The sequence below is a fragment of the Esox lucius genome, chromosome 10, assembly GCF_011004845.1.
Source record: "Esox lucius isolate fEsoLuc1 chromosome 10, fEsoLuc1.pri, whole genome shotgun sequence".
Classification (NCBI taxonomy): Eukaryota; Metazoa; Chordata; class Actinopteri; order Esociformes; family Esocidae; genus Esox; species Esox lucius.
Window position 1 is genome coordinate 25,450,370 of NC_047578.1, and position 12,585 is coordinate 25,462,954.

The window sequence follows — 12,585 nt, forward strand, 5'->3', positions numbered from 1 at the left end:
GACCACTTGATCTTTGCTATATCTTTTATATTATCTGCTATGATTCCAATAAGTTAAGTGTCCTTAGGTAATTTGGATTGAGAGTTATGTCTGATTTGAGCTTGGCATAATACAGGGTTGTTGAATTTCGACATGATCTAGGTATCCTCACTCGTTCGGTTTGCACTACTGTTCTGCCTCTTTTTCTGCTTCATTTAGAGAATTCACATTACATGGGGTAGTAGTGGCCTTACCTGTTTGACAAACCTACTGGAAGTTTTTGTGACACAGACACTTGTCAGGAGGAGTGGTGAATGAGAGAGAAACGAAGAATCGGATACACTGCATTCCGAGTTTTTTTGGTGAGTCAGTTCTTCTGGCTCCGTTCACCTAAAAGAGCTGACTCATCAGCTAGAATGATGTTAGATTGTGAAATGCATAGAGCATACTGACCTTACGTAACACTTTCTACACTGTTTGTATTTTATGCAATATTTTTTTATGCAATGTTTTGCTCATTCAACTAATAATTGTTGAATGAGCAAATAAAAGGCTTCTTCCACTTATGCGATTCAGTTCCCAATATTCACCAGAAAGAGCCGTTCAGAAATGAACCACCAGTACACCACACACACACACTAGTAGAGAGTTTGATATCAGTACAAGATGATTCTCATTACCATTTAACAATTTTTTTTATTTGAAGGACCAATTAAAAATGTTACTCGAAAAGCCAAGAAAAACTTTTGCATTGGTTGCAGTCTGGAGCTCTGTTGTCATCCCATTTGAAGAGGGTAATGACAGACATGGCTTTGCAATCTAGATGGATCATTACAATCGATTTCAGAATAATTCATTTCCGTTATGCTAAGATATAGAACTAGCGTTCCAGAAACGGCAATTTTTCTATGATGAGTTCTTTGCTTGTTTTTCAAGTCTTAACTAAGATTTGCTGCACAAATTAATTGCTTGTATTTCGTAGTACAGCTGGGTCTTCACATAGTTTTTTTCAAAGGTGGTGTATCTTCATTTGATTATTCTTTTGTTGCCGGGTTTTTCTGCACAGTAACAGATGCACATTTTTGCTGTATTTAAAGTCTGAGTAGGCTTTTACACCTAATCTCTTCTGACACAAAATGTATCAGCCTCTTTCATGGATCATAATGCACGTCAAAGGTCCAGTTGCTGTAGGATTATTTTCATGCTGTGTTAGCCTGGCTCAAGTTAAGATTAGGCATCTAATTTACGCTTGCATGATCATCCTCCCATCCACTCACTCAATCACACACACACACACACCTAAACTCACACCTATACACACACACTAACTCATTTACATCCCGCCCACACATATGCACACAAACACGCCAACAGTGTGATAGCTTCCTTGGAGAGGTGCTGGCTGGCGCTCTGATATTGACACCATGGCTGCAGTGTGGTTGGCCCTCGGCCAGTCCTCAGCCGGCTCAGTGACTGCCGCTGTGGACCTCTATGAATCAGACCCAATTACCAGCTACAGCACGGGGCCTTTCATCTGCTCACAGGGGGGAGGTAGAGTGGGAGAACACAGGCCTCACTTACATTGTGGCTTTATAACAACTAATGTATTATACTGTTTCTGTGACCTCATACTAACTAATGTATCCCACTGTATCTGTAACCTCATATTAACCAATGTGTCCTACTGTCTCTGAGAACTCATACTAACTAACGTCTGTTACGGTCTCTGTGACCTCATACTAAATAATGTGTGTTGCAGTCTCTGTGACCTCATACTAACAAATGTGTGTTATGGTCTCTGTGACCTCATACTAACGAATTTGTATTATGGTCTCTGTGACCTCATACTAACTAATTTGTGTTATGGTCTCTGTGACCTCATACTAACTAATGTGTGTTACTGTCTCTGTAACCCCATAATAACACATAGCCTACTGTCTCAATGACTTCACTCTGTCTAATGTATCTTACATTCTCTGTGACCTCATTATGACTAATGTATCCTACTGTCTTTGTACCATATAATCTATTTTAACACTGGCCCCTTCTGAGTTGGGCGAAATTCCATTTTGATTGCAGACATAGCAGCTAGTGCAGACATTATCTTCAGTGAGGTACATGTGGAATTGAAATGGAACTGAGCCCGACCCTTGTCCTACAAAGTTCTGCACCCTGAATCCCTCTTTGTGCATATCTGCTAGTCAGTCTGTTCATTCTGCAAGCAACCCTGTGTGGAAATAATGTTTGTAAGGTTGGGTGGTTGTCCGTAAAATATTGGTGGAGCGTAGATTCCTGCATGGGTCCTTTTGTTGCAGGCGCACCCTGACCGTGTAGGCATGTGTTCCCGACAAGCACCCGCAACAGCCAACCGAAGGACAGTTTATTCTCCACAACTCGATACACATAGGTTTAGTTCCTAAAGACAAACCCACAAAAAGACACATTCATTCATGGTTCCAAACCTAATTAATGTGTCCTTCCTAACTCTCCTGCACTTATTTGTTTTACAGACCTGCTTCTTTGAACGACTTAATGCTACAATGCTATGTATAGTATGCTCATGACTATTTGGTTCCACTTTTTGTGAGCAGTGCATGATCTACCGACTCAGTGCTTTTATTACTTCTTATTCACAAATGAGAACAAAATATTCCAAACCAGTGATATTTCTCGTACAACCCTTATGCATGATGATTCATTCGCTTTGTATGAGCTTTCCTTTTATTTCTCTAGTTCTATTGACCGTTAGCGAGACATTGTCACGTGAGCTAAAAAGTAGTCTAGAAAAGTATTATTGCTGAGTAGACTACCTTATTATGCTACTCTGATTCTCATGTTGGGGGTGTGGACGGTCCGTTCACCACTTTCTCACTGCATGCTAGGTGATTGTGTTTCACCTCTCAAATAATTAATCGTTGTGTCTTTACATGAAACGTTTTCTGATTTGTTAGTCAACCCGAGTTTAAATAAAAAAATGTATTCCACCCGATGAATGATTTATTTGCGGTTCACCCTCAGAGAAATGCAGGCGACTGGCTCAATTCAGGACTCTAGTGGTGCGGTATGATTGAAATGTTTTAAGTTTTGTATTGGTTGTTTTTTCTGTTGCTGTAGCCAAACTCTTGCCTTGCTTCAGAATAAATGTATGTGCTGTGTGTGTGTGTTTGTGTATTTATATATATAGACTGAACAGCCTGTGGCAGGCCTATGTGCGATCCGATAGATTTATCATCCTTGGTTAATACACTCATAAACATTCTCCAGCACGTCACAGTGCCGGCAGAGCCCCCCGCATGGCTTGCTCGGTAAATTGGCCCTGTGTAAACCATTTTGCCCCACTGAAATACCGCTAGCGCAAATTGAAATCCCCGGCATGCCTCTGTAGCGGAGGGGGAACTGGAGGTTTGTCTCCTTTACCACCTGGAGCTTTTTGAAGTGTCATTGCAGTCTACTGCTACCGACGGCAGACAGACAGGCAAGGCTGCTGAGATCCTCTTTGTCAAGTGAGGTATTCAATTCCCATCCGCCAGACATGTGACAGAGCCGTTTATATATTTCTGTGGTTTCGAGTGGCTCACACACTGACAGGGTGAATGGGGGCGATGGTAAATACCAGTCACGGACCTTTCCGGAAGATGAAAAAAAATCTGTATTTACCTCGATCGGTGAAGACACAAAGGGGGATGGGAAAAGGGTACACAGGCTGTTCACCTGGATGCGATACCACACTGACTTGCCCGCAGAACACACATGCTGTAACCTTGATTTGATCGTAACCACACAGACACACACACACAGTCACGCACACACACACAGACACACACACAGCTCCTCGGGGAACTCTAGAATATTTCTTATCCCCAGGCTTCTGAGAGCATGTTCTTTCCCGTGGATAGCGTCCCTCTTTCCCAGCCATGTAAGTAATGGGCCCATGTTAACCCTCTATGGCTCATTGTGTAGGTTTTCAGCTTCTGACCTTAAAATTGAAAGCAAATCGATAGGGCGAAAGACATGAATTCCAAGCCAAGTCTGTAGTGGATGGAGGGAGGGAGGAAGAGAGAAAGACAGGGAGAAAAAGAGAGAGAGAGAAAGGGAGAGGGAGGGAGGCAGTGGTTTATAATATCCGGGCGAGTAGAGGCATTCTTTCACCTCACCTACGCTAAGGACTAACACTGCATCGCCAGTGGGCTGCAGTGAATTTGCATGTAAATTGTGCGTAGGTAATCTGTGTGGGTAATCTGAAGTACCACAGAGGGATTCAACCTAGCTCAAAGCTTAGTTGAGATACAGATTTTAATCTTCATTTTGTCTGAGTAAAAAAATGCACAAGGCCACTTTAAGTGATAGACATTTCAAAAAGCATTCGTAGGATATTTCCCAGAATGATGAACCAATTTATTGGAGTTAGTGATAGTTAGGAAATGACGAGTGAAAGAAAGTATATACTGTTTATAAGTGCTTACAGTAGCTAATGTTTACGAAACTCCACACATTTGTGGGCTTCAGCTAGGTCCCTTTGTCTCTTCCTCTTTCTTCCCTCTTTGTCTGTCTCTCTAGCTATGTTGCGGTTTTCTCACTCCCTCTTTTTTTCTTCTTCTTTCTTTGTCATTTTCTCTTTCTGTCACTCTGTCACTATTCGTCTCTCTGTCTGTCTCAATCGCTCTCTCGCTTTAACCCCCCCACCCTTATCTACATCCACCTCTCTTTCTCTCTCCACACAATATGCTATGTCTTGGCAGCGATGAAACACACAGTGCGGACACGCTGCTCTGGTGAGAGGGTGGTGGCCTGTCGTCGGTTCCAGTTAGCCCAGCATGATAATTGGCCTCCCACAGATAGATGTGGGCTCCCTTCACGCTCCAGGGGCCTCAGCTCATTGTCGGAGGAGGCGACACACTACTGCCCGTGCACACTGAAAATAGCGCATCAAATCAGCCATGCTTCACGGGCCGCGTGTGTGTGTGTGTTATGTCATGGTAGGAGATCTACCGTATCCCCGAGTGCGCTGGCTCTCCAGGGAGTCTAAAGGGTTAACCGGAGCCGCTGGTGGTGTTTAAGCGGTATCCCTCCTCCTTCCCTTACCCCTCTCTCCCCTTCCTCCATCACTGTCCACCTCTGTCTCTCTTTTTCCCATTCTCTTCCTGGCTCTCATCCCTCCCTCTCCACCATGCCCGCAGGGCCCCAGTTCCCTCTCTGTCACCGGGCGCAGCGTCCCTGAGATAGAGATATATAAATGGGCTGTGAGCGGGGAGCCCTGACTCTCACACCATAAATCCACACTAACGGGAACATAGACACATGGAGGGAGAAGGAAAAGAGCGGGGTGGATAGGGGGAGGGGGGGGATGGAGGCTAAAATAAGTTGAGTGGGGGGGCAAAGGGATTCAGTGCATTGAAGACTGAAGAGAGAAGGAATGAAACGATGGATACGATTGGTGATATGGGGAACTTTCTAGACACAAATATGAAGATTGATAGAGGGAGTTGGATGCAGGTTGCTGGTTTCCTTAAAGCCGTCTTTCCTGCAGGGGTGCCAGTTGTGTTACATTGCCATCGGAATAGAGTATGAAGCTGGGGAGGAAAATAGCGCCCTGACGGTTGTCAAAACAGTTTGAGAATGCCCCCTCCTGTAATGCTACCGGGTTGGCTTCCCATTGTAATAATACCAATTTACACAGGATGCAGTGACGATTGCCCTCACAACAGTACTGTACTCCATGCCGGTCAAAAAGCCAACTGTCTTTTATTAAGTTCAAAAGGATACACTTAAGCAGTGGCCTGAGGGAGTATAGCCCTTAGCCCTGGTATACTGGCCTCAGACCACAAACCCCAGAGGTTCCATATTGAGGACATAATTACAACAGTAAATGTTTGCATCGTACCAGTGGTATTTTAATGCGAAAAGGCATTGTGGTACATGCTCAATGTAGTGTGGCTTCAAGGCTAATGGCTATTGTTAGACAAGACGCATCGCTAAGTTATTCACATCAATTTATGTTTGTATATATGTTTAGACCTAACCCCTCCTTTTTTCCTGCAGCAGCCCTATGCTCCACCCCCCCACCCCATGGCTCCGCCCAGCCCCAGCACAAACAGCTGCAGTCACAGCGGAGCGGAGCAACTGAGTAAAACCAACCTGTACATCCGAGGCTTGCCCCCCGGGACCACGGACCAGGATCTCATCAAGCTCTGCCAACCGTACGTGTGGCGTGCACACACACACACACACACACACGGACGTGTTCGGCACACGCACGCCCGCAATGTATATTTTAACACACACCTGCTCATTCACAAACGCCTGCAGGCAACTGCTCATCCACACAGTTATCATGCTGGGCTAACTACACAAATAGCTTTATAAACGAGCACTCACAGCTGATTGTTCATACGCACACACACAACTTTATTAAGACACACACGCACACCTGCTGGTACACACCCTTATAAAAACTCCAGACTGTGATTGTTTCAAATAGACAGACACGGGTAATCAGAAAGGCTCTGCCAAGTGTGAGTGAGATATAAGAACACACACCACACACCAGACTCCTACACACAGCTCAATAAAGCCCTAATAATGCCTAGATTGGACTGCCTCCCACAGGAACCGAAGAACAGAACCTCATCAAGCTGTAACACAAACACACACAAAACACACACTCACACACTAACAGCTTTGTTCAGCTCCATTAAATTCATCCACGTCTTAAGAGACGAAATGGTCAAGATCATTAATGAAGACTAAACATCATATTGGTGAGATACAGTGTGAAAAGCAATGTCTGCCTGTTGCATAAGCTTTTTTGGCCATCTTTTCAGAAATGTCCCAGTCAAATGCGGCCAATTATTCAATGATCTTATTAAATCAGAACACGTTGTCCAGGATTTGGTAATGCTCTATGTCAGATGTCCAGCATGTCTTGATATTGACCCATTGAAAATCCCATTAGCTTGAGAGCAAGCACGATAAGGCAGTGGAGACACTCAGAGTTTTGAAATTGCATATCTCTTAACCACATAGTCCTCTCTTGTAAATTCCTCTGTAGACAGTTTCAATTTAATTTTCAATTCAATATGAACTTGAATTCGAAACCATACTTTTCTCAAAATGGCTTGTCAGAGCTTAAGTAAAGGCACATTTGTGGATTTAAATCCTACAGTTTCCCACACTTTGCCTTTTGAACACTGGACGTGGAATGTTATCTGTCCCCTAATGGGTGCTTCACTTCACCTTGCTTTCTCCCGCTCTCTCTTCCCTTAGCATTACTCTCCTGTCTTTTGCAAAATGCCCTCAAGGTTGCCTGAGGTCTGCTGTGCCAATGAAAATCCAATGCCAATGAAACTTTAATAAGCCAGCCACTGTTTCAAGCGCAGACAGCCAGGCCAATTTTCACAAAGGTCACCTGGCGCTGCAGTCTGTGACCTCTGGGTCCCCCTCCAGTGTTTTCCCCGCTGCGGTCTGCTGAACCTACACCTCCGCCATACCCACCGCAACCACCCCGCTCCACTGCACCACAGTGGCCTCCTCCCTTGGGTCGTCGCCTTGTCAAGTCCCTGAGGGCCTCATGTTAAACTGAAACCTTTAAAATGAGCCTCAGCAGAGCCTATGTTTTTTTTTCTTCAATCACCCATAAACTGCCCAAGCTGTTTTTCCTCATCTGTATCATGGGTTTGTCTGAAGGCAGCCTTTTCCTTTCTGAGATCATTATAAGTCCTTGTGGTGAGCTGTTCCCTAGCCAGGAATCACGGGGTTATGTTCACTGTGAAACAGTCCTCCCAGAACACAGTCACCCTGTATCTCTAAAGCAAACACAGTGCCGGCAACTGACGCATTCTTGAGAGTGTGGCATATCGTAGCTGGCGATTGGACGTCGCTACACGCTGCCTGAGCAATGTTTGGACGGCTCAAAGTTCTTTCAAACCGCTGTGTCCACTCCCATATGAAAATGAGCTGCAACTGTAGCGACACAGCAACGTACAGTCTCCCACAAGTATTCACGCTGAACTGTTCCAACTTCCTCAACGGACAAGAGAAAGGACAAGAGAATCAATACCGACAATTACTAATTATACACACCGAAAGCAGTTGGTAGAGCAATTAGTTGGATTTGAGATTGTGCTTAATCTGTGTTTTATTCATTTGGCCGGATTTGAAGCTCTTCAAGACCATCAGCCTGATATATGGGTCTAGAGAAACAGCCAGACGAGGGGGTTTTGGCAGAACACCCAACGTGAGAGAGAGGCCTGGATGGAACAGCCGTTACCGTGAGAAAAAAATGCCTGGACCAGGCTTGGCAGGTGGGGCAGGGGGCCAAGGGTAAACTATGGAGTGTGCAGCCAATGCTAACCCCTGAGCCCTCTTGGGCAACACCAGACTTTATGAGCCGTTTCACTACCAGGCAGTTGGAGTTAGACAGATTTTTTTCTCCTTGTTTGCAGTCCACCACCCAGGAGAGGTTGATAGGCGGAACCCTCCGGCGGGTTCTTTTGAGCAAAGAGCACTTTTTACAAGGCTCTCTGGAGCCAAACTCATGGACCGCACCTGGAATAACAGGGGCATTCGAGCTTACGTTCTCCCTTCCAGTGGGCCAAGTCCATAACTCAAAAAGCTGAGATGGAAAGGTCCACGCAGCTCCACCCCCCACCTCCCTCTCTTCCGCCCTTTTTGTTCCCCGCACCCAATTTTAGCCGCGAACCGCCGACAGCTGTCAAGCTGCTTTCTTCTGTCTGATCAAACAGAGAGAAACCCAAATCAAGAGCTAATCACCGCCAATTGTCCAAATAACCTTTCCCATGTGTGGCAAGGGACGGAGGGAGGATTGCGAGGGAGGGGTTGGAGCTCCATCCATGAGAGAGGAAGAGGGTGACCTCTGGCACCACCTGTTCCACTGAGCCTCTGTGATCCGAAGCGCCACATTACCCTCTAATGACTCTCGGAGGCCCCTTCTGTTTACACAAGCCGGAGCGTTCCTGATCCCACAGGCTCCTTTTCAACGGACTGCCAATGGGATGAAGTGTGAGACAAGACACCCCAGTTGGCCCTGCCCCTCGGCTCTGTCATGGACACCCTGTCCGGTCCACGCTTCAACCTACACTTCCAGCCCGACTCAGGCCTGCCTCTGGTGTCGATCAGTTCTCTTTCTGCTCCCTCTTTCCGTCTCTCTCTTCTTCTGTCCCCGTTGACCAACTCCACCACGCGTCCGTCAGAATGGGTCGAGATCGCACCGCTTAACCTGAGGTGGTGAGGCAACAGTTGGGAATGTCCAGGCCAAACAACTACCCCCTAACTACACACTGTCAACCAAATGCTATGGCTATTCCGGGAACAGAAAACATAAATTCCCTTTGACCTTACTCTTATTCTGTCTTACATCGCCACTCCATCACAGGATTCAACATCAACTTCAGTTGCCCTGAGCTTTGTGCTGTAGAATGTACAGGGTCATTTGCTTCGGTCATACTAGCGGTATACAAAACGTCTGAACGCTCCACAACATCGATTTGCAGAGTGGTTGCTGCACTGGCTGATATGCCCCCAGGCAATCTACTGCATTATTCAGGATAAATGAACACCCCCCCCCACTTCTCCCATTACTGTACACATGGCGTCATGACAGCTTGGTTTTTCAGAGGCACACCCTCTGCGCTTCCCACTATACAGCTCAGAAGAGCCAACCCGCCCACTCCACCGGGAGGCTCCATTCTTTCCATTATAGTATCGGCAGCCTAAAGAAAGATTGACATGAGGAACTCAAGCCCTCAAGGCTCCCTCTCCCTTCCTATCCAGCTGCTGTGACACTCCCTCCCTCTGGTTTCCTAGCGTCCAGACTAGTGTGGAGAAAGCGGCAAGGACGAGATGTGTTCATTTGTGTGTGTCGGACAGAAATGTCTGGCATGTCGGCTTGGCAGGTTGTAAGACAGTGATGGACAAACAGGATCTACTTTGGTACGCTGACGCCTGAAGGAATGGTCATACTGTACTAGTGGGAAACACCTATACTGTACGCTGGCCTGTGTACGGCTCTATTAGACACACAAGCTCACTGCCATTTTCTCTCCCACTCCATTAAAAGCACTCCACGTATGTAGTGGACTATTTTTTGCGCTCTCTCATTCTCTCTTTCTTTCTTTCTCTTATTCTTCTTTTATCTATTTCCTGTTCTTTCACTAGTTTTCTGTCATTGGATTTTTCTCTCCCTCCTGCTCTTATTCTCACTCACTCTCCCCCTTCTTTCTTTTTCTTTTTCCTTTCCTTCTTGTGGTCCGTTTGGGTGGAGATCAGTTTGATGCAGTTTGTTCCAATTTGATGATTGGCTCTTGTCTCTCACCAGCACTGCTTGTCAGACATACATTCGGACACCTCGTGTGTGCGTGCCAGTTTGTTTGAGTGTGAGCACCGAGAGAATTTGTGTGTGTGTGCAAACGTGTTATTTTTGTCCCAAGACAGATTCTGGGTTGACAAGGACATCCCCTGCACTACATCATTCTCAGGTCAGCTTTAGAGGGAGGACAGGGGTCAAGGAATACCAGAGAGACAATAACTCAACCAGGAAGAAACACTGCTATTGGAGGCTAGTCAGTCAGAGCCCCTTAAATGTGACAAATAGCCAGCTCCCAGATAACCAACAACATCCTATGGTGGAAATGCAACCCAAGCTTGGTTGTGATGATGTTTTGTCCAGCCTCAGTTCAGTTGATGGAGCTTCTTGAACTGAGCCAAGAAAGTATTGGCTAAAACACCCAATTGCAATTTGACAAAGTACTATCGACAACGAGCAATATTTATAATACATTTCCAATGCATTCATTTCAAGAATTCTACTGAATATTGTATATCAAATATGCATCCTTCACCCATGCAGCCAGCTATGCAATTGTAAAAATAAGCCATTCTGACAGTTTTTGGCTATGGTCACATAGTCTAAAGGCTTGCCGCCATCAACAAATTAGATGTAATTTACCACAGTGCCATTTGCATTGGTACCTTCAACACTCAACACTTTGGCCTGGGTATATACACCATGCCAGACTCAATGATCCCTTGTAGATAAATGCACTTTGAAAGACATCTAGCTCTGGTCACTCCTAAACCCTGTGGTTGACAGGCATTTCAGTTTGCCATTGTCAAACACTGGAATAAATAGCAAAAGGCCCCTGAGCTTCACACTTCTTTGACACTTTACTCCTTAAAAACAAACTAGTTGACCTTCTATCCAGTATTGACACCTGTTGAATCCTCTCAAATCAGAATATGTGAGCGGAGTTGATGCTCTGCTCCACCTCTCCAAATCTCATTCTGTTCAAAACCGCTCTTCGCTCTCTGGCAAAATAATTCCCACTCCAAATTCGATCAATTTTTTATTCAGTCATAATTAAAACATAATCTTTCAATTGTATGATTATGCATGTCGAATATTCGTTTAAATGAAGATATATACCCAAGCCATATGCCACTATTTTAAGTAAGGCTAGCTTGTGTTTATTAACTATATGAAGGGATAAATACACAGTATAGGCCTATTAGAAAACATCAGTTCAAATAGTCTATTTATCTATCTTTTAACAAAACAATATAGCTTACGTTCAGACAAGTAGTTCTAGGCTATATTATTAGCTTATACGACAACGAAATAGTGTAGTATTTGCGATACACTATTGTATGTTGTGTTCAGAATGTTTAAACAACATTTTACCCATAGAATGCACATATTGGATTTAAAAAATGTGTATGTAAAAAATAAAATATAAAATTGACATGAAATGAAATAATAACATAATGCAAAATTTCTGTCCATAGAAACGAGCATGCGCACGTATTCTACAATGATTCTTTAGTTGTGGTTACTACATCTGCGCACTCCCTATCCTGTTCTTGGTTCTCCTCATTCCTGTAAGTTACCTTTATTCTGCACCTGTGGGTTTTATCGGTTTCTTTTTTGAAGTATTTAGTAAACTCCATGATAGGTTAAGCAACAAGCTAAGTAACACCCAGTCTTAAAAATGTGTGCTGGGATGAGCATGCCCTGACCATGTAAAGTAAGCGCTACTCAGAGAGGTACTGGAGCAGTACTTGTGAGAGTGTTCTGGCCCCCTCAAATAACGGTCTCCGCTCCGGTCAAATTGGGATCTCTCCGACCAAGTACTCTGCCCCAAATCTAGCTAACTGTATTCTGCTGCATTTACTGTGATTTGATATCTGTCTCTTCCCTTGTATACAGTATTAATTTGTATTTATTTTTTACCATAATTGTTATTTTGTGCATTGTCTTTGACCAGGCTGTCATTGAAGATGGCAAATTAGTTGTCATTTCACACCTGGTAAAATACCAGATAAACACAAACAAAATGATAATAATAATGCATAGATGTAATGCATATATTCTGTATATTGTGATGAACGCTCCCCCGCCTGTTGCATCAGCATCACACCAACGTCACCAAAGAAAGCTGGCAGCTTCCGGAACGTTCCAGAGGCAGCAAGCAGAGCCAGCCCCACCCCTGCACAGCTGCACCCTATCGGGACCTCGTCCGGGGAGGTATAAAGAGGCTCCCCAGCAGCTGCTCAGGGGACACGCAGGAAAAGGCAAACGATATGTGGCATGCC

General features: G+C 44.8%; 1 protein-coding gene across 3 annotated transcripts in view; it reads left to right on the plus strand.

Annotated features, from left to right (window-relative positions):
- LOC105012781 (RNA-binding motif, single-stranded-interacting protein 3) overlaps positions 1 to 12,585 on the plus strand; it is a 287,542-nt gene that overhangs the window by 144,712 nt on the left and 130,245 nt on the right. For all 3 annotated transcript variants that reach the window (XM_020050281.3, XM_020050282.3, XM_013135681.3), the window contains one exon: positions 6,019 to 6,176. In XM_020050281.3, the coding sequence (XP_019905840.1) occupies positions 6,019 to 6,176 (158 nt within the window). The remainder of the gene's footprint in view (positions 1 to 6,018; positions 6,177 to 12,585) is intronic.